Source organism: Cervus canadensis, chromosome 22 (genome assembly GCF_019320065.1).
Source record: "Cervus canadensis isolate Bull #8, Minnesota chromosome 22, ASM1932006v1, whole genome shotgun sequence".
NCBI classification, from domain to species: Eukaryota; Metazoa; Chordata; class Mammalia; order Artiodactyla; family Cervidae; genus Cervus; species Cervus canadensis.
Window position 1 is genome coordinate 17,895,298 of NC_057407.1, and position 23,991 is coordinate 17,919,288.

General features: G+C 36.2%; 1 protein-coding gene across 19 annotated transcripts in view; it reads right to left on the reverse strand.

Annotated features, from left to right (window-relative positions):
- Nucleotides 1-23,991, reverse strand: part of CFAP20DC (CFAP20 domain containing) — a 261,187-nt gene that overhangs the window by 91,426 nt on the left and 145,770 nt on the right. For 14 of the 19 annotated variants that reach the window (XM_043441989.1, XM_043441972.1, XM_043441974.1 and 11 more), the window contains 3 exons: nucleotides 22,794-22,919; nucleotides 19,960-20,294; nucleotides 9,198-9,572 (listed from right to left, as the gene is read on the reverse strand). In XM_043441989.1, coding sequence (XP_043297924.1) covers nucleotides 9,198-9,572; nucleotides 19,960-20,294; nucleotides 22,794-22,919 — 836 coding nt within the window. The remainder of the gene's footprint in view (nucleotides 1-9,197; nucleotides 9,573-19,959; nucleotides 20,295-22,793; nucleotides 22,920-23,991) is intronic. The other 5 variants (XM_043441990.1, XM_043441987.1, XM_043441985.1 and 2 more) reach the window with 2 other exon arrangements.

The window sequence follows — 23,991 nt, forward strand, 5'->3', positions numbered from 1 at the left end:
TTTTGATTCCCCCTTTTATCCTCCTGGCCACCTCTGTCTCCTTCCTCCCTCTTCTCTTCTCTGTGTAACTCCGTGAACATCTCTGAGGGATCCAGACTGTGGAGGCACATAGGGAAGTGACTGCTCGCTAGCTTGCTCTCTCCCCTTTTGATTCCCCTTCTTCTCCTCCTGGTCACCTCTACCTCCCTCCTCCCTCTTCTCTTCTCCATGTAACTGTGTGTACCTCTCCAGGTGTCCCTCACTGTGGAGAAACTTTTCATCCTTAACCTAGATGTTTTATCATCAGTGCTGTATAGATGGAGAAGTCTTGAGGCTACTGTAAGAATAAGACAGAAAACCAGAGGCAGGAGGCTTAAGTCCAAATCTTGAGAACACCAGAGAACTCCTGACTCCAGGGAACATTAATCAATAGGAGCTCATCAAACGCCTCCATACCTACATTGAAAGCAAGCACTACCCAAGGGCCAACAAGCTCCAGAGCAAGACATACCACGCAAATCCTCCAGCCACACAGGAACACAGGCCTGAGCTTCAATATACAGGCTGCCCAAAGTCACACCAAACTCACTGACATCTCAAAACTCATTACTGGACACTTCATTGCACTCCAGAGAGAAGAAATCCAGCTTCGCCCAACAGAACACCGCAACAAGCTTCCCTAACCAGGAAACCTTGACAAGCCACCCGTCCAACCTCATCCAAAGTGAGGAACTGCCACAATAAAAAGGAACCATCAACTGCAAGAATACAGAAGTTCAGTTCAGTTCAGTCGCTCAGCCGTGTCCGACTCTTTGCCACCCCATGAATCGCAGCACGCCAGGCCTCCCTGTCCATCACAAACTCCCAGAGTTTACTCAAACTCATGTCCATCAGGTCGGTGATGCCATCCAACCATCTCATCCTCTGTTGTCTTCTCCTCCTGCCCCCAATCCCTCCCAGCATCAGGGTCTTTTCCAATGAGTCAACTCTTCTCATGAGGTGGCCAAAGTATTGGAGTTTCAGCTTTAGCATCAGCCCTTCCAATGAACACCCAGGACTGATCTCCTTTAGGATGGACTGGTTGGATCTCCTTGCTGTCCAAGGGACTCTCAACAGTCTTCTCCAACATCACAGTTCAAAAACATCAATTCTTCGGTGCTCAGCTTTCTTTATGGTCCAACTCTCACATCCATACATGACTACTGGAAAAACCATAGCCTTGACTAGATGGACCCTTCTTGGCAAAGTAATGTCTCTGCTTTTTAATATGCTATCTAGGTTGGTCATAACTTTCCTTCCAAGGAGTAAGCGTCTTTTAATTTCATGGCTGCAATCACCATCTGCAGTGATTTTGGAGCCCAGAAAAATAAAGTCAGCCACTGTTTCCCCATCTATTTGCCATGAAGTGATGGGACCAGATGCCATGATCTTAGTTTTCTGAATGTTGGGCTTTAAGCCAACTTTTTCACTTTCTTCTTTCACTTTCATCAAGAGGCTCTTTAGTTCTTCACTTTCTGCCAAAAGGGTGGTGTCATCTGCATATCTGAGGTTATTGATATTTCTCCCGGCAGTCTTGATTCCAGCTTGTGCTTCATCCAGCCCAGCATTTCTCATGATGTACTCTGCATGTAAGTTAAATAAGCAGGGTGACAATATACAGCCTTGACGTGCTCCTTCTCCTATTTGGAACCAGTCTGTTGTTCCATGTCCAGTTCTAACTGTTGCTTCCTGACCTGCATACAGGTTTCTCAAGAGGCAGGTCAGGTGGTCTGGTATGCCCATCTCTTGAAGAATTTTCCACAGTTTATTGTGATCCACATAGTCAAAGGCTTTGGTGTAGTCAATAAAGCAGAAAAAGATGTTTTTCTGGAACTCTCTTGCTTTTTTGGTGACCCAGTGGATGTTGGCAATTTGATCTCTGGTTCCTCTGCCTTTTCTAAAACAAGCTTAAACATCTGGAAGTTCATGGTTCACATATTGCTGAAGCCTGGCTTGGAGAATTTTGAGCATTACTAGCGTGTGAGATGAGTGCAATTATGTGGCAGTTTGAGCATTCTTTGGCACTGCCTTTCTTTGGGATTGGAATGAAAACTGACCTTTTCCAGTCCTGTGGCCACTGCTGGAAAACTTGCTGGCATATTGAGTACAGCACTTTCACAGCATCATCTTTCAGGATTTGAAATAGCTCACCTGGAATTCCATCACGCTCCACTAGCTTCGTTCATAGTAACGCTTTCTAAGGCCCACTTGACTTCATATTCCAGGATGTCTGGCTCTAGGTGAGTGATCACACCATCGTGGTTATCTGGGTCATGAAGATCCTTTCTGTACAGTTCTTCTGTGTATTCTTGCCACCTCTTCTTAATATCTTCTGCTTCTGTTAGGTCCATACCATTTCTGTCCTTTGTCAAGTCTATCTTTGCATGCAATGTTCCCTTGGTATCTCTAACTTTCTTGAAGAGATCTGTAGTCTTTCCCATTCTGTTGTTTTCCTCTATTTCTTTGCACTGATTGCTGAGGAAGGCTTTCTTATCTCTCCTTGATATTCTTTGGAACTCTGCACTCAAATGGGAATATCTTTCCTTTTCTCATTTGCTTTTCACTTCTCTTCTTCTCACAGCTATTTGTAAGGCCTCCTCAGACAGCCATTTTGCTTTTTTGCATTTCTTTTTCTTGGGGATGGACTTGCTCCCAGTCTCCTGTACAATGTCATGAATCTCTGTCCATAGTTCATCAGGCACTCTGTCTATCAGATCTAATCCTTAAATCTATTTCTCACTTCCACTATATAATCATACAGGATTTGATTTAGGTCATACCTGAATGGTCTAGTGGTTTTCCCTACTTTCTTCAATTTTAGTCTGAATTTGGCAATAAGGAGTTCATGACCTGAGTAACAGTCAGCTCCTGGTCTTGTTTTTGCTGACTGTATAGAGTTTCTCCATCTTTGGCTGCAAAGAATATAATCAATCTGATTTCAGTGTTGACCATCTGGTGATATCCATGTGTTGAGTCTTCTCTTGTGTAAGGCCACCCCAAACACAGCAATATAACCAAGATGAAAATGCAGAGAAATACCCAGCAGGTAAAGGAACAGGATAAATGTGCACCAAAACAAATAAAAGAGGAAGAGATAGGGAATCTACCTGATAAAGAATTCTGAATAATGATAGTGTAAATGATCCAAAATCTTGAAAACAAATTGGAGTTACAGATAAATACCCTGTAGAGAAGGATAGGGAAGATGCAAGAAAGGTTCAACAAGGACCTACAAGAAATAAAAAAGAGTCAATTAAAAATGAATAATGCAATAAATGAGATCAAAAACACTCTGGAGGGAACCAACAAAGAATAACGGAGGCAGAAGACAGGGTAAGTGAGGTAGAAGATAGAATGTTAGAAATAAAGGAAACAAAGAGGAAAAAGGAATTAAAAGAAATGAGGACAACCTCAGAGACCTCTGGGACAATGTTAAATGCCCCAACATTCAAATCATAGGAGTCCCAGAAGAAGGAGACAAAGAGAAAGACCATGAGAAAATACTTGAAGAGATAATAGATGAAAACTTCCCTAAAATGGGGAAAGAAATAATCACCCAAGTCCAAGAAACCCAGAGAGTCCCAAACAGGATAAACCCAAGGCGAAACACCCCAAAACACATATTAATCAAAGTAACAAAGATCAAACACAGAGAACAAATATTAAAAGCAACAAGGGAAAAACAACAAATGACACACAAGGGGATTCTCATAAGGATAACACCTGATCTTTCAATAGAAACTCTTCAGGCCAGAAGAGTATGGCAGGACATACTTAAAGTGATGAAAGAAAATAATCTACAGCCCAGATTACTGTACACAGCAAGGATCTCATTCAAATATGAAGGAGAAATCAAAAGTGTTACAGACAAGCAAAATCTGAGAGAATTCAGCACCACCAAACCAGCTCTCCAACAAATGCTAAAGGATTTCTCCAGACAGGAAACACAGAAAGGGTGTATAAACTTGAACCCAAAACAATAGAGTAAATGGCAATGGAATCATACTTATCAACAATTACCTTAAATGTACATGGGTTGAATGCCCCAACCAAAATACAAAGACTGACTGAATGGATACAAAAACAAGACCCCTATATATGTTGTCTACAAGAGACCCACCTCGAAACAAGGGATACATACAGACTGAAAAAGATATTCCATGCAAATAGAGACCAAAAGAAAGCAGGAGTAGCAATATTCATATCAGATAAAATAGACTTTAAAACAAAGGCTGTGAAAAGAGACAGATGGACACTACACAATGATCAAAGGATCAATCCAAGAAGAATATAAAGCAATTATAAATATATATGCACCCAACATAGGAGCACCCCAATATGTAAGACAAATCCTAAGAAGTATGAAAGGGGAAATTAAAAGTAACACAATAATAGTGGGAGACTTTAATACCACTCACACATATGGATAGATCAACTAAACAGAAAATTAACAAGGAAACAGAAACTTTAAATGATACAATAGATTAGTCAGACCTAATTGATATTATAGGACATTTCACCCCAAAACAATGAATTTCACCTTTTTCTCAAGTGCACACAGAACCTTCTCCAGGACAGATCACATCCTGGGCCATAAATCTAACCTTGGTAAATTCAAAAAAAATGAAATCATTCCAAGCATCTTTTCTGACCACAATGCAGTAAGATTAGGTGTCAATTACAGGAGAAAAACTATTAAAAATTCCAACATATGGAGGCTGACCAACATGCTGCTGAATAACCAACAAATCAGAGAAGAAATCAAAAAAGAAATAAAAATATGCATAGAAACGAATGAAAATGAAAACACAACAACCCCAAACCTACGGGACACTGTAAAAGCAGTGCTAAGGGGAAGGTTCATAGCAATACAGGCTTACCTCAAGAAATAAGAAAAAAGTCAAACAAATAACCTAACTCTACACCTAAAGCAACTAGAAAAGGAAGAAATGAAGATCCCCAGGGTTAGCAGAAAAAAGAAATCTTAAAAATTAGGGCAGAAATAAATGCAAAAGAAACAAAAGAGACCATAGCAAAAATCAACGAAGCCAAAAGTCAAAACTTCTTTGAGAAGTTAAATAAAATTGACAAACCATCAGCCAGATTCATCAAGAAACAAAGGGAGAAAAATCAAATCAACAAAATTAGAAATGAAAATGGAGAGATCACAACAGACAACACAGAAATACAAAGGATCATAAGAGACTACTATTAGCAACTATATGCAAATAAAATGGACAACTTGGAAGAAATGGACAAATTCTTAGAAAAGTACAACTTTCCAAAACTGAACCAGGAAGAAATAGAAAATCTTACCAGACCCATCACAAGCACGGACATTGAAAACTGTAATCAGAAATCTTCCAACAAACAAAAGCTCAGAACCAGATGGCGTCATAGCTGAATTCTACCAAAAATTTAGAGAAGAGGTAACACCTATCCTACTCAAACTCTTCCAGAAAATTGCAGAGGAAGGTAAACTCCCAAACTTATTCTCTGAGGCCACCATCACCCTAATACCAAAACCTGACAAAGATGCCACAAAAAAAGAAAACTACAGGCCAATATCACTGATGAACATAGATGCAAAAATCCTTAACAAAATTCTAGCAAACGGAATCCAACAACATATTAAACACATCATACATCATGACCAAGTGGGCTTTATCCCAGGGAAGCAAGGATTCTTCAATATCTGCAAATTAATCAATGTAATACACCACATTAACAAATTGAAAAATAAAAACCATATGATTTTCTCAATAGATGCAGAGAAAGCCTTTGAAAAAATTCAGCATCCATTTATGATAAAAACCCTCCAGAAAGCAAGAAGAGAAGTAACACACCTTAACATAACAAAAGCTATATATGACAAACCCACAGCAAACATTATTCTCAATGGTGAAAAATTGAAAGCATTTCCCCCAAAGTCAGGAACAAGACAAGGGTGCCCATTCTCACCACTACTATTCAACACAGTTTTGGAAGTTTTGGCCACAGCAATCAGAGCAGAAAAATAAATAAAAGGAATCCAGACTGGAAAAGAAGAAGTAAAGCTCTCACTGTTTGCAGATGACATGATCCTCTACACAGAAAACCCTAAAGACTCCACCAGAAAATTACTAGAGCTAATCAATGAATATAGTAAAGTTGCAGGATATAAAATTAACACACAGAAATCCCTTGCATTCCTATACACTAGCCATGAGAAAACAGAAAGAGAAATTAGGGAAACAATTTCATTCACCATTGCAATGAAAAGAATAAAATACTTAGGAATATATCTACCTAAAGAAACAAAAGACCTATATATAGAAAACTATAAAACACTGGTGAAAGAAATCAAAGAGGACACAAACAGATGGAGAAATATACTGTGTTCAGGGATCCGAAGAATCAATACAGTGAAAATGAGTATACTAACCAAAGCAATCTAGAGATTCAATGCAATCCCTATCAAGCTACCAACTGTATTTTTCAGAGAACTAGAACAAATAATTTCACAATTTGTATGGAAATACAAAAAACCTCAAATAGCGAAAGCAATCTTGAGAAAGAAGAATGGAACTGGAGGAATCAACCTGCCTGACTTCAGGCTCTACTACAAAGCCACAGTCATCAAGACAGTATGGTACTGGTACAAAGAGAGAAATATAGATCAATGGAACAAAACAGAAAGTCCAGAGATAAATCCACACACCTATGGACACCTTATCTTCGACAAAGGAGGCAAGGATATACAATGCAGAAAAGACAATCTCTTTAACAAGTGGTGCTGGGAAAACCGGTCATCCACTTGTAAAAGAATGAAACTAGAACACTTTCTAACACCAAACACAAAAATAAACTCAAAATGGATTAAAGATCTAAACATAAGACCAGAAACTATAAAACTCCTAGAGGAAAACATAGGTAAAATACTCTCCGACATAAACCACAGCAGGATCCTCTATGACCCACCTCCCAGAATATTGGAAATAAAAGCAAAAATAAATAAATGGGGCCTAATTAAAATTAAAAGCTTCTGCACAACAAAGGAAACTATAAGCAAGGTGAAAAGACAGCCTTCAGAATGGGAGAAAATAATAGCAAATGAAGCAATGGACAAAGAATTAATCTCAAAAATATACAAGCAACTCCTGAAGCTCAATTCCAGAAAAATAAACGACCCAATCAAAAAGTGGGCCAAAGAACTAAACAGACATTTCTCCAAAGAAGACATACAGATGACTAACAAACACATGAAAAGATGCTCAACATCACTCATTATCAGAGAAATGCAAATCAAAACCTCAATGAGGTACCATTACACGCCAGTCAGGATGGCTGCTATCCAAAAGTCTATAAGCAATAAATGCTGGAGAGGGTGTGGAGAAAAGGGAACCCTCTTACACTGTTGGTGGGAATGCAAACTAGTACAGCCACTATGGAGAACAGTGTGGAGATTCCTTAAAAAACTGGAAATAGAACTGCCATATGACCCAGCAATCCCACTGCTGGGGATATACACCGTGGAAACCAGAATTGAAAGAGACACATATACCCCAATGTTCATCACAGCACTATTTATAATAGCCAGGACATGGAAGCAACCTAGATGTCCATCAGCAGTTGAATGGATAAGAAAGCTGTGGTACATACACACCATGGAATATTACTCAGCCATTAAAAAGAATACATTTGAATCAGTTCTAATGAGGTGGATGAAACTGGAACCTATTATACAGAGTGAAGTAAGCCAGAAAGAAAAACACCAATACACTATACTAACGCATATATATGCAATTTAGAAAGATGGTAACGATAATCCTGTATGTGAGACAGCAAAAGAGACACAGATGTATAGAACAGTCTTTTAGACTCTATGGGAGAAGGCGAGGGCGGGATGATATTGGAGAATGGCATTGAAACATGTATATTATCATATGTGAAACAGATCACCAGTCCAGGTTCAATGCATGATACAGGGTGCTTGGGGCTGGTGCATTAGGATGACCCAGATGGATCTGATGGGGAGGGAGGTGGGAAGGGGTTCAGGATGGGGAACACATGTACACCCATGGCGGATTCATGTCAATGTATGGCAAAACCAATAAAATATTGTAAAGTAAAAAATAAATAAATAAATAAAACTGGAAAAAAAAAAAAAGAAAACAAATCTCATTCACAATCACAACAAAAAGAAATAAATTTAAACAAGAAGGTGAAAGACCTTCGAACCATAAGACATTGTTCAAATAAGTTGAAGAAGACACACATAAATGGGAGGATATTCCATGCTCACAAATTGGAAGAATTAAAATTATTAAAATGTCCACATTATCATAAGTAATCTACACAGTCAATGCAATCCCTATCAAAATCCAAAGAAATAAAAAATAAAAAAAATATCAGTTGATGGTAATGATATATATGTCTATTACCTTACTAAGTAATCCACTATAACATGCTTAGAACATAACTGAATCAAAGTTTTACACTGTAACACATACAGAATACTTAGGACATGGCAAATCAAAAAAAGCTTTACCGCTTAAAAAAAGGAATATAAATGTCATTTTTTCTGTATAGCCTCATTTGTTCTCTAGTTTTCGAAATGCAGCTATGGGGGAATTGAAGGAAGAAAAGTACTCATACGAAGGAAAAAAATCAATCTGATGGACATGAATATAGTCACCAGGCTAGCCTAGGGATTTACTCAATGACACTGCTTTACTGTTAACCTTCACTCATATCATTTATTATTTGGGGAACGGCTGTAAAGAGACCAGAAAGTGAACAGAATAATGATGTTTTTATGGCTCCTAATGTAGATTGTTATTGAAAATCTGTCAATTTTACTGGCAAGCCTTTGGCTCAAAAATAAGATCTTCATTTATAATTTGCAGGCAGTGATAACTCAAATTATGAGAAGTAACTGGGAAATAAAAAATAACTATTATGATAATTATCTTTCTCATAAAAAAGATGAGGCATTCTATTATCACTGGGATGTGTAAGATACTCTTTTAACAGCTGCTGTTACTGAGCTAAAACACATCTAAATAGGAAAGAAAATACATTAGTGATCACCCAAATGATGAAAAATAGATATTGCTGAAAATGTGTGCAAAGTGGAACAGAACAGAACCCAGCAGGATGTACTGCCCACATATGTAAACCAGAACGAAACCGCTTACAGATAACTCAGCAATCGGTTTCAACTTCTCCTCTGAAATTTCCTTTAGGAAGGTTTTGTTTGTTGAAGTTGACACTTGATGGGCTGGTAGGTCCTTTGCTTTAATAATAGGATCTGGAATTTTCGGAGAGTACTCATGTCTTCCAGGTGGAGAAAGGGATGGTGTAGGCACAAAACTCGTTTCAAAGTCTTTTATATCTATCTGCTTCGCCATGGAATTCTGGTTTTCTGAAGTTCTTCCTTCTGCATATGCATTTTTAAGATATCCTTTACTTGCACACTTTGCAGCCTTCCCCAGCACGCTCTCTAACGTTAACTGAGTTAACTCTGGAGGACTAGTTGTTGGGCCTGGAGAACCCTGGACACTGTGGTTATCCTACACAGAAGAACAAAGGGAAATCACTTTGAGCTGAAACTTGTAGTGAATAAGTTACTGAATACAAGTTCTTAATAAGTTCATGTATTCTCTGAATAAAGTGAAAGAATACATACATATACTTACACATAAACAATTTTATTCTATAATAATAAATAAAAAACTAAAAACAGCAATGCAAACAGGTATAAATCATTTGCTATGATGCCCTGCTATGTTTGCTTCTGGTCTTGGTAAGGCATGCATTTTTTACCACTGAGTAATAAAGAGTACATTTAGGAAATAGTAGCTCAAATATATTCATTTCAAAGAAAGTATAAAGAAGAAGAGGATCCATACAAGACAAGAGAGAGAAAGTCGCTCAGTTGTGTCTGACTTTTTGTGATCCCATGGACTACACAGTCCATGGAATTCTCCAAGCCAGAATAATGGAGTGGGTAGCCTTTCCCTTCTTTAGGGGAACTTCCCAACCCAAGGATTGAACCCAGCTCTCCCGCATTGCAGGTGGATTCTTTACCAGGTGAACCACAAGAGAAGCCCAAGAATACTGGAGTGGGTAGCCTGTCCCTTCTCCAGCGGATCTTCCTGACCCAGGAATTGAACCAGGGTCTCCTGAATTGAAGGTGGATTCTTTACCAACTGAGCTATCAGGGAAGTCCATAAGAAGTTATCTAAAATATCTAGGAATTGCATGCTTTAGCTTCCTGATAAGCTATTTCCATGAGAAGAAAAAGACAAGAACCTACAGAATTTACCTTATTTAAGTAGGGAAATGCTACTCTTTTAGCATGCTGGCATATCAAAATATTTTAGCCTTATATTGTTGTATGGGAATTTTACTGTTAAAGAGCAACAGATAATAGAGCATGTTTTGTGAAATATTTTTCTTAAATGAAAATTTCAATTATAGAAAGTATTTTTCCAAAAGACATGAACCTCAATAAATATAGTCATTTGGAAAGTTTAAAGTAAAAGCTGAAAACATTTTACTAATGTCTAGTTCTGAAATTAGCCCAAACAATTTTAATGTTTAAAATCTGAGAAAGGAGATACTACAAATGAAAAACATCAATGGCCATGAAGGTAAATAACAAAAAAGAGAAATATGGTGCTATTTTACTTGGTATTTTCCTGCTATAAAACAATAAATATAAAGAAAAAATATGTGATAATTACTTATACTTGTCATAAGATTTTTCTAATTTGTCTCATCTATTTAAATATGTAATAAGTAAACTTAAAACAGAAAAAATAATAAAAGCAGAGTACAATTTAAAGACATTATCTGATGTCTGAGATTGTATTATCTTACATTTTGTTTCAGTAAGCTATTCCAGTATCCTTTCATTTACAGCTGCATAGAACCAAATATTTGTTTTTTCCAAAGTTTGGCATATTTAAACAAAATATTGGTATGACTGATGAAACTGGTCAGCTTCTTCTGAATGTTTGGCCATCATACACCTCAAGATATAGACCACTGTCTGAGGTGAAGTTTATATTTCAGTAGACGTTAAGTATCTTAAAGGTGAGACAGAATTGCTTTAGGTTGGACACTGGATGAGAAGAATTTATTGAATCTTTTAATTAGAAAGGATTCATCTGTCTGTGTGTCTTTCACTGTTCTGTCTCTCTTCCTTTCTTCCTCATCATAGGCTAGGCGCTGCTCTAGGCGCTGCAGATTGTGGGAATATAATGGCAGGCCAGAAGTTAAACCTTGCCATCCAGGATCTTTGCCTAAAAAGCAACAAAGGGTCACTGAGAAATTTGATGGGGGGAAATGTCACGATGGCACAAAACAGAAGGCATGGGGATGAGTTTGAATTTGTGCAGATATTGTTTATGGATATCAGAAGTGTCTGTGGAGATAGTAGCAAGGGAGGCAATTATGAGAGTATTAAATTGTTAATGATCAGAAATGCTGAGGTGGCTGTGGTAATTCAATGGTGGTGATAATGGAGGCTGGACTGATTTGAGAGTTCTGTAGAAGGTAGAGTGTGTTGTACTTGGTGCATTTGGGAAGCTTTTACATGGAGTCTGCGATTTCTAATCCTGTCATGTTATGATTCACCTTTCTTGTGGAAAGCAGTTGGGATTATCAGACAACTGTGCCCTCAAGAAAGGTATACTTGGGTCTAAGAACCTCTCCTAAGAAACAGCTTGCCTATCTGTAGTAAAGAAAGAACTGCAGAGTGTCTAAGGATCTTTTACAAACATTTCTTCTTGGTATTCATCCTGGGTCTCGTTTTCTTTGTCTATGTTGACTTGATCTTCTGATATATTTATTTCTTTATAAATGATGGAGGAGAAATTTATTGTTCAGAGTGCCAGATAGGGGAAAGAAAAGATGGTAATTGGGTATCAATCCATGGGACTTACTTTATGTCCCAAGTGGAAAAATAAGAAGTTTAAGAATATTTCTGTCCTTGTGAAGTACCACATGGCTGAGCTGCAGGCACTGGGCAACTCTCTTTGCTGTACATTTACTGAGTAAGCTTGTCCTTCACCATATCCTGGGAACCCTGAGGATGTTTATATGATTGAATAACTTTGCCTTCAGGCAGAAAACTGGAAAGAGTGCAAGAGACCTGAAAAATACCTCATGCTCTGAATTACTACAGAATGGAGTGGCGACTCTTGTAATTTTTGTTCCAGAGACAAAAAGAGAATAAAAGTTTAGCCAGTTTTCTAGAGAAAGGTAAACAGAACACAGAACAAACATCTTTCGAGCCTTAGTTTTAAGAAAGAACTAGTGGAACTAGGATTGATTTTTAACAATTCAGTCTGGTTGTTAGACAGTGTTATATCTTTCCCAACTCTTAAAAAAAAAATCCAGTCTAATTTCTTATAATTGTTATACACAATTGACAGTGGGATTTCTGTGACCTAAGTACCCTTTACTTATTCATTACCATCATGTTTTCACAGTAAAAAATAAGGACATGTACTGTGAATTTAAAACATATTATTAACCAACAGATTCCCCTTAACAAAAACCAGCTGGTTACAGGGAAAAGGTATAATTACAACTCTTTGGATCAGAATCTCTGGATCACTATGGGATTCCATTTTGTATACGACATCGGGGGAAATTGTGAGCTTTTGCAATAACATTAGTTCAATAAATATTAAGCTCCTATTATGTGTAAGGTATTTTCTAGGAACGATATAAGATACACACGTAAGAAGAAGAAGGACAGTGCCCTCGAGAGGCATAAAGTCTAGTAGCAGAGGGGTAGATACCTACAAAAGTAATAATTTCAAAAGATAGAAGGAAGTAAATTTCACTTAAAAGTTTCAGATGTACTATTATGAGGACTGGTCTTCCCTCGTGGCTCAGCGGTAAAGAATCTGCCTGCAATGTTGGAAACACAAGTTTGATCCCCCTGGGTCAGAAGATCCCTGGGAGAAGGAAATGGCAACCCACTCCAGTACTCTTGCCTGAAAAATTCTATGGACAGAGGAGCCTGGTGACTACAATCCATGGGGTCGCAAAGAGTTGGACATGACCGAAATGACTTAGCACTCATGCAAGCAAATGCAAATAACTGTGCTCTTTAGTTGACAACCAAAGTATATACCTGTACCATCTCTATTGTCTGCTAGTGCTGTTGATCATCTAAAAGTTTTTGTCAGCTCACAAATTTCATCACTAAAACATTCAACAGAAGTATTTTTGTCTACCTGAAAGTGTATTTTTTTCCCATCTGTAAGTAGGTCAGAGTACAGCCTTTTCCTTCTTTATGCAAGTTTACTCAGATGTATTTCCTTTTGTATGGCATGAGCCGGGATTATATACACAGAACTGTTCATGAGTATGTAAAGGGACATTCATCTCACATTTTCCCTAAGATATACTCTGATTTGGAAATGGGCCAAGAAATGGACAGATTTAGTTGTGTTCCTGATAGGCATTCATTCTCTTCATAGTACTGAATTTTCATGGTAATATGTTTCTATGCTACTTTAAATGCATGGAAAAGACAAATAAGTGGAGAATCTGGACAGAGCACAAAAGGCTTGCCTATTTTGGCTGGCCTGGAACCAATAAATCTGATCTATCCCAATTTTGAAGGAGGAATTAGGATAAATGGGAAAGGCAAGACAATATATAAGACTAATACTTTGATTTAAGTTGGCTCAGCTTCTATCTTAGAGAGAAAATAGACGGAAAATAAAAAATAGTATTTCTTAGTAGTGGTGCACTGACAAAACTTTCCTCTTTTCTTCAGTAATGTTTGGACTTACTAAAATAGATGATCTAGGCATAAATGACTTTTATTACTTTCATATATGTAACATGCGGACTCAACATGCTTTTGGATTAATCTGTACTAAATAACATATATATGTACTATATGCATAAGAAGTTCACTATAATCTGATTTACTATGATCTGATTGAAAAATAACCACTTTCATTGATTTGGTTTATCACTGAACCATTGAAAACTGGCATAGCAATTGAATAGAATTTGTCATAGTAGTAAAGGATTTGGTATGCCATTTTCATATACCAATCATGTGTTCATCTGTTTCTCAGAAGAACAAATACAAAATCTTTTTGATTTAACATATTTTTTTAAAAGTCCAAATCTCTTGAACCATTTGTCTTCTGGGCTCAGAAACATTTGTTTGTTAGATATTCAATCAGGCCCCAGTGCCGGGAACATCAATAGAGTTTGTCTGATTAACTGTAGCACAGCAAATGTATGCTGAAGATGAGAATGATTTCCCCAAGGACCCAGCACTTCCTCTGCTGAACTACGTTTCTTGAAAGGACATGCAGATGGGCACTTGGACAATAATTTCTGGATGCACAAAGTGAATTGCTCTTGCTGAGTTGTAATTTTAAAAAGGTAATTTTAATGACTCTTGAGGGCCATCTACTTGGAGCAGATGGGACCCAGGCTCTTTTGTATCACACCTTTAATGTTGAGTGATTCAGGATAGAACTCTGTTTTAGCCTTTGTATAATAAAAGTGGATGATCATATTTATTTATATTTCAATTGTCTTTTTTAATTCAGTCCACTGTGAAAAAAGTCTTATATAACATTATTAAAAGTTCTCAACAAACACATCTGCAATAGTCCAAACACACTTTTGATGGCAGTTCTGAATCTATAACTGAGATAGAGTCAGCAGGAGTTTCTACTTTTGTCCAAAGTTTTAGTGATTAAATGTGTGAACTGACAGAAACTTTTGGTTGAACAGCACTAGCAGACAATACAGATGATGCAGAAATATAATCTGTCAACTAAAGAGCACAATTATTTGCACAAACACAGCTAAAAGTATCAGTCATAACATCTTTATAAAAAAATAATTTTTTCTTTGATGACAGCAAGATCAACCATTCAAATATATCTTAAAAGTCTTCACTAACAACTGTTTCTAAGGAGTATTTCTTCTTCTACCTCTTGAATTTAATAGGAAACTATTAAAATAATGCCAAATAAAATGAAAGGAAGATGTGACTGTTTCTAACAACCAACTAACTTGCAGTGTGCTTGGTATTACAAGTACCTGAGCAAATTCCTTATGGGCTGCAAGGAGATCAAACCAGTCCATCCTAAAGGAAATCAGTCCTGAGTATTCACTGGGAGGACTGAGGCTGAAGCTGAAACTTCCAATACTTTGGCCACCTGACGTGAAGAACTGACTCATAAGAAAAGATCCTGATCCTGGGAAAGACTGAAGGCAGAAGGAGAAGGAGATGGCAGAGGATAAGATGGTTGGATGGCATCACTGACTTGATGGACATGAGTTTGAGAAAGCTCTGTGAGTTGGTGATGGACAGGGAAGCCTGGTGTGCTGCAGTCCATGGGGTGGCAAAGAGTCAGACACGACTGAGCGACTGAACTGAACTGAACTGAAACATCTTTACCTGTAGCCGACGATGCCTCACAGACAAATCACAGAAGTTACAGGGACAGTATTGGATGGGCAAATATCATCACGTTAATATTTGGGGAAGATAATGAGATTCCTTTACTTGTGCAAGATAAAAATATATTTTCCTTATAAGCTAGACTTCATGGTCTTTAATTGAATAAAACGAAGTTTTTTGTGAAAATTTCTTATTTATAACCAAATAGTAATCTGCAAATATTTACCTTTTAGCAAAAGCTGTATGATGTTATTTTAAGAAGACAAAGAGTTTTATAACCTACACTACGAGCCTATAACAAAGAAGGGCCAAGTTATAGGAACTAACTTTTTCAGAGAGGAAAAAAGCTTCAGAAGATAATAATAAAGATATGCAGATGCGAACAGCCTAAAAGAATTACTCACGTGGAATAAATATTAAATTTGCCAGATAGGTTTAGAGAGTATGTTATGTTGTAACTCATGATATAAAGAAATAAAAATGCAAGCAATACATTCAAAATAGAATTCTTCCATTTTTTTCCAAGAAGTAAACTGACATTTAAAGTTTTTTAAAGGGTACACAGAAATTTAAGTGGCCTCATGTGGAGTAAATATCATTTCTATTGTGAGTATGCAAATATGTGTGAGAATGTAACTCAAAATTATTAGTCAAGCATGTAGGGGTGACAGGATAACAGTGTACATGCCATCAGGAAGAAAAAATGAAATAGTTTAACTAATGAGTGTTAAAAAAACAACCCTTGAAAGCAACAATACCAGGAAAGCTGAAAGGGCTAAAACGGTCCTTATAATTTGTTTTGTTTGTAAATCTGTCCTTGATAGGCTTCAACAGAGTTAAATGAAGAGATCTGGAAGATTCTTGGCTAATTTGAACATAATAAGTAGTCAGTCTACATAATTCATGTCCAAATACGGATAATTCTTTGGCTCAAATGTTCTCGTTTGGACTGTTACATAAGACAAATTACCTAGCTTTGTAACTATCTACTTTAGTATGTAATACACAGACAGGGTTTAGGGGAAAATGACTATATTTCTAGACAAAAACTGAATTAGAGAAGTAATAAAATATTAATATAAAGCTATCTATCTCAAATTACAAACTGGATATATATACTTGAAGCCACATTGGGAATAATGGCATAAAAAACAAAATAGTGATAATAGTAACATGCTCTTTTTTTTTTTTTTTAAGATGCTATAATCCTATGAAAGGTTTTAACAGCTTTCCTAGAAAATTCATTTTACGTGGTAGCTGATTTTACAACTCACCACAAGATAAATTTCCATAATGTGTCTTCAAATAAGTACCAATTCCAAATTAATTGAGTATCAGGAAAATTAGTGTTATATATCTGCCTAGGGAATAAAATATATAGTAAAGCAAAGATTAAAACGATGTGAAAAAATAAAAACTATGCTTTTGAGTCTTTCACATTAATGAAGATCTCAAATGTGAACTGATGATTAGGAACTTAAATTACAAAGACAATTGTCTTAGCACTGAAAACTTATTTTAATTAGTCTTTAGTATCATAAGTGTATTTTTTCTGTAACATGATAACATGATTTTGCCTATTTTATTTTTTTGCTTCTGAATACATCTCATCAGTTCAGTTCAGTCACTCAGTTGTGTTCGACTCTTTGCGACTCCATGAACCACAGCATGCCAGGCCTCCTTGTCCATCACCAATTCCCGGAGTCCACCCAAATGCATGTCCATTGAGTTGGTGATGCCATCCAACCACCTCATCCTCTGTTGTCCCCTTTTCCTCCTGCCCTCAATCTTTCCCAACATCAGGGTCTTTTCCAATGAGTCAGCTCTTCACATCAGGTGGCCAAAGATTTGGAGTTTCAGCTTCAACATCAGTCCTTGCAATGAACACCCAGGACTGATCTCCTTTAGGATGGACTGGTTGGATCTCCTTGCAGTCCAAGGGACTCTCAAGAGTCTTTTCCAACACCACAGTTCAAAAGCATCAATTCTTCTGCGCTCAGCTTTCTTTATAGTCCAACTCTCACATCCATACATGTCCAAAATACAGTACTTGGATGCAATCTCAAAAATGACAGAATGACCTCTGTTTGTTTCCAAGGCAAACCATTCAATATCACGGTAATCCAAGTCTATGCCCCAACCAGTAATACTGAAGAAGCTGAAGTTGAACAGTTCTATGAATACAGCTAATTTCCCCTTAAAAATATTCGAAGTCTAACATCAAATAGTCTTTCAACTACAAGTTGCAAGCTTCATGCATAATAAGTAATGTAATTATTACTAATTTGTCCATTATTTATAGCATGACATTATATTTTCCTTAGGTACAATAGTGTTACTCTAAGAATACTGCATTCTAAAATGATGCAACTAATAGTAAGATTGTCTAAATCAACTGATTTTTCTTCAAAGACTATATGTAAATAACCATTTATAATATGTAATCTAATTTTCCATTGACTTATATAATTAATAAATGGAAGACATAATCCTACAGAAAAGTAACTTACAAAAATCCCCCAAACAATCCAATTTGATAAAAAAAAAAGGATCAAGACAAGGTATAGAACTTGTTTAAACATAGCCCAGCACTTTTGTTGGTCATCTGTAGTTTAGTTTGTATCTTGTTATTGCCTCTAACAGCAAAGCCTGCATGATATAGAGGTCTTCTGCCCTTCTCTCTGGCTGTCCACTCTTTATAGGCTCTGAATAAAGGTGGAGCAGGGCAGGTGTTAGCAATGAGATGGTCACACTACAGACTCAAGCCATCTAATGGTCTTGGCACAGGGGTGACCAGAGAGCTATGTCAATCACAGCTTTGAAAATGCATAATAAATTAATTTTTAATTTCATGTGGTTGGTAACAAGTACATGTCTGCATAATAAATGGTGAAGGATGTCAGAAGTTGAGTAGCTAGTAGCAAAAGAAAGCATATAAAGGAAAGACAAATTGAAATATTCAGAACTATATGCTTCATTTTCTCCAAAAGCTCTATTGCTTCTTCTCAAGGCTCATCCTTCATTATAGGTGGAGAGGTATCTTCCTAATGTGGTGTTATTTAAAGGGTAGTTTCCACATAATACTTCTCTCAAAGTTTCCAGAGAACTGTCACTTCCCATCTGCCATAGAACTGCTACCATCACAGTAATTCTTTTGGCTCAGGTAAATTGTGCACATAGGAAGGGGATGGGCCTACCCAGTTAACAAAATGGTATGATTACTAGATTAACCAGTTAATACTGTAGAAGAATTGACAGTTGGGATGGAAGCAATATAGATGCTGAAAACAAATGTTCATTTTACAGTATATAGGTTAATTTTATTCAGGGTGAAAGGGACAAATTTGTTCCCAACACATTTTAAATGTACCATTTATTCATTTATGCATAAAGTGGTTTGCAGTAGGTTTATGTTTCATTTGACTAACAGTTTCATCACACTCAGAAGCAAGAATGTTATAAAAAAGGATTTCCCCATGCATTTTTGCTACAGAAACTCATTAAAAGTTGGAAAAAAATAATTACTGTCTGAACAATCTCACCATATTCTCAACTGGTTCTGAAGGTAGGAGTTATGGACTTACATATTTCCTCTTGTCCAAAGGGGTATTCTTAATCAGATACAGCTGTTAAAAATAAGTTTGTAAGCATACAAACATGTTTTCTTAATTATTCCTATAATTTCTACATATAATTTGTATAATTTCACTAAACCATAAGTTCACTATAATCTGCTTTTAAAATATTTTTTTTCCTAGAAAATATCAATGTGTATCAATAAAGAACAATGCTAAAGAAATTTCACAAATTCATTTTCTATGGAGAAAAAGAGGTATAATATATTAAGTTTTAAACAAATGTGTCAAACTCCAGTTTGGTATTTCACAAGGTATTAAAAACTTTTTATGAATTTATTGATTTATGAGATACATTTGTATTCTAAATAATTGCAAACAGAAAACCTCCTGTAACGCAAATCCCAGCAGTAATCCATGATTCATTATTGCAACTTTAATTGGCACAACTCTTGAAATTCTGGGACCATATGGAAAATAATGAGTCCTAATAGGTCTAAGGTGAGAAGATGGCAGGGGAGTAAGGAAGGCAGGAAACTGTCAATTCAGAATGCTTAGCAACTGCAACACAACTTCCCCAGAGATCGAGAACAATGTGTTCTCAGTGTTTTACTGGTCATGCTATCATATAACTAAACTGCATATTATTTCTCATTCTGTGAGACAAAGATTAAAATGAAAAAACAAAATCAAACCAAAAACTGGTTTCCATAATTAAAAATGAAATTGGCTGACTGTTAATAAAAAAGGCAACAATTTAGAGTTACCATAACAACCTGAGGCAACTGTTGACTGACACTGCAATCTGCTGCATTTTTATAAACAGCAGTTGATTTCCTCTCTTTCAACTAGTTTTAGTGTTTAGTTGGAGCTAATAGAACAACCATGCTTTACAACTATTTCCCTCGTCAGGCAACATACCTCTTCGCTGCTGTCACCACCGTAAAAATCTTCCTCTGTCTGGGTGTCACTCCTTGTCACACTGGTATCTTCCTTTAGATCCAAAGTAAACAGGCACGCTTCTGGGGACATAGTCTGAGTCTTTCCATGAGGTGCTGATCGTGGTCTGGATGAAAAAGTGAAAACATCCTTTGGAACAGTCTGGGTTTCCTCTGTCTGATGATCATGTTCACTTTCCTTGCTGGCTTCTAGGCACAGGCATGAAGTATGGCACGAATCTTCACCCAGAAGTAGAGACTGTGTGGTAGAGGCCAAATAGGGCATGTCATCGCCATTTTCGGGAAATATCCACTCATCTGACAATTGCAAAAGATGACAGAAGTTAGAGTAGTGTTCCATAAGTGTTATATTAGGCAGGTAGTTAAATTAACATTTCTTGCTGAAACAGGTTTATCAAATAATGCAAAAGCCAAGGAAGGTAATTTATCCCCCATCTTATAACCTGCTAAACTTTTAACCCACAGTTAGTGCTCAGAGCTATGGGCAACTCATTTGTACTTACTTCCTCTCCATCTGAGTTGAAACACTGGCCAGGAAATTTGAAAGTCTGAAATAATTATCACCTATCTTGCAGCAAGTTCTTCATAGCACAGTCTCATTAATTTGATAATCCAGAGTGGGGGAATCTTCCAAATTTAAAAGGGTCTGAGTTCAGGAGGACAGAGTACTTAAGTTCTTTAAATAAAATGTCTGGGCCTTGTTCAGATTACAAAACTGCAGGAGGTGAAAAAAAAAAAAACTACAAAAAGGTGACAGTCTTTCCCTCTCCACTCTGCTAATTGGAATAAGACAATTCATAAATTAAACTGAGAAGATCTGTCAAGTAATAGTAAGTCCACAGAAGTATTTGTTAGTGTGACTGGTGAGTTCTGCTGCTGAAAAGGACCTTTGGGTTTAATTTTAATTTTAGGAGAGAGTGTTTTGTTATGAAAGTCTTTTCTGAACATTTTTGTTTTCTTTAAAAATACTATATACCACCACTAAGATATATTGTCATCAAAACTTTAAAAAAATTTATCTTTTACTCAATATTGGGATAGATCTTATAATTTCATGACCACAAAAAACTTGAAAAGAATTTTCTATAAAAAGCATTATTAAAAGTAGGCTTACTTTCTTCTTTAGAATGACAGCAGGAAAAGCTGAGCATTTTCTCAACTGAATTTGTTTTATGTTTTTTTTTAAAAATTTTTTGCTACACTTATTTTTTGTCAATAGTCAAAATCTTACAAGAACTGTGTTCTGCAGAACCACAATGCAAACATGGTAATTTTACTCCTGATTCTTGAATCATATTATGTTTATCATATCATAAGAAGAATATCCAAGAGCTAAGACTGGCTAACTTGAAACTTCAAAGCTGATACTAAAAAATCAAAAGCAACAAACAAAAAGGCCTTTAATAAAAATTAGATTGATGGCACACATAAAATTGTATTCTTCTCAAGTGAATTCATCTGTTTCTTAACTTATGACTATGATTATATAACATAACTTGCCTATAAAAGGGCTATAAAAATGCATTTCTTAGCTAAAATCTAGTAAGGACAAGGCTTTCCCATTTTCTATAGGTAAATGGACAATAGCAGGTTGAATCGACTTCATCCGACCACGTTCACAGCAAATGTGGAGAGTCCTGAGTCAGTGTAGCTGTGAGTGATAGTCGTTCAGTCATGTCCAACTCTGCGACCCCATGGACTATAGCCCGCCAGGCTCCTCTGTCTGTGGAATTCTCCAGGCAAGAATACTGCCATTTCCTTCTGTGGTGGATGAAATTAATAGATTCACTGGCTTGTCCTCTTCTGGAGAGCAAACTCTCTGCTTGGTGCTAAGTGCCTAGCAGGTGCTTTGTAAACACGGTAAATGCTTTAGTAAATGTTGAGTAAGATTACAAAAACCAGTGTGTTTTGTTATGTATAGGAATGTGTAAAGAAAATGGGAGGAAAAGATCTTGGGAATCTACATTAGGTAATTAAACAACTTGTATGACCTAGCACCAAACATATTATTAACTGTCAAAAAAGTCAAAGTAAAAGAAGTGTTTTTACACCAAAAGAACTCTAATTATCTCACTACCAAATGCTTTTTTGGAATTTGCAGTTTTACCTCAAGTATTTCCATATCAATTGTAATGAATAATTTGGTATGTTTTCTTAGGAAAATATGTAAATTACTGTGTAATCACAATATTGCAGCAAACAAGATAAATGCAAGAATGATCACCTAAACATCTAATTAGTTTTTCTACACAGTCAGATTTATGCTAGAGACACTAATTGCACCTAACATTTTAATGAAGGTTTCAACACTGCATAAATAAGACTGACAAACTACAAACAATTTTCATTTATTTTCTTTTTTCCCTAGCTCAAAAACAATTTGCTTTTGTAAAAGTACCACACACCTTCTAGGCAAGATATGTTGATGGGCTCAATGTTCTATACTCCAACATCTCCATTATAAAGAGGACTGGAGAATTGCAACAATAGATAATCTTTGGGGAGGGTGACGATGTCATAGATAATCTTTCTGGAGGGTGAAGATGTCATGTGAAAACTTCACAGAGTTTTAAACTTTCATTCTGAACACGGTAACTTGTACATTGAAATTTGAAAATAAAAATAGTCTTTCATCCATTAAAGTCTGACATAAAACTGAGTTAAAAAGAATTTTAAAGAATGATAGATTATAGGAAATGTCTGTATCATGACTTTTCAAAATGCCCAGGCTTGAAATATTTAACATATCCATATATTATTAACTGTTAGCAATTATGGTATAATAAAGATGCTAACCTGCTTGATCAGGAGACTGGGGTACTGGAGAGCGGGGGTTCAATGTCTCTGCTCTTTGCTGGGACATAGTGGTGAGGACAGTTGCTGCTTTATGTTCATCATTCCTGTTATCTTCTGAAGAAGTGCCTTTAATGGAATAAATATTTTCTTCTATATTACTTCTTTTTACATACATAAATTAATTTTTGAAAAATGGCATTTGGTATACTTTTCTATATGATTATTAAAAAGAAAGTTTGATGTGACAATACAGATTATATGCATTTTTTTTTCCAGTAGGATATTTTAAGATGAACCCAGCTGGGGGAATAAGTGTAAATATATGGCTGATTCATATCAATGTATGACAAAACCCACTGAAATGTTGTGAAGTAATTAGCCTCCAACTAATAAAAAAATTAAAAAAAATAAATAAATAAACTAGCTCCCAAGATTCAGGTCAACAACAACAACAACAACAAAAAAAAGATGAACCCAGCTGTATTTTTTGTAGAGGTTCATCTTAAAATTCCTTGATATTTGCATGGGGACTTTTTAAATTTAAGTTTTATGATATGTGATAAAAGGAATTCCAAAACCCATATAATTTTTAAAAGGTCCTATATTTTTTCCTTAGGTTCCATGTAAAATGGAGTGTGTTTTCTCTAAATGACAATTCTTATTGAACTCAACTCTTTTAAACCAAGCTTGTTCCTTTAGCAGCTTAAGAAAAATGGACACAGACATTATTGCAGAAGTAATTTTTCTACCTACTATTTTATAAAAATAATATGAAACCTAGCAAGCGGAATTTTGGCCTCCCCAAGAAAGCTACACTTTCGAGAAATTATGCTAACAGATGTATATATCATAGATTCTGGGCTTGATTCAGGATAGACTAATGCATGTGTATACAAATCTGTACATACGTGACTCAAATCTAGTATTCTAAGGAATAACAATTTACAGAATAGTCAACTATATCTCTCTAATGCTTTACTGGTTGCAAAGAGCCGAAATTTTAATCTACATTATAATAGACATCAAGAAGTCCAAAAGGAGAGACAGCAAATATAAAAACAATCCAAAATGGGCCCAACTTAAAAAGAAGAGAGATAAATAAAAACTGAAAAATTATGAGTTAAGTTCAATTTTAGTAAAGTCTGCAGGCAGGAACCTCCATCAGATTTGGGCCATTTCTAAAAATCAACAATTTAAG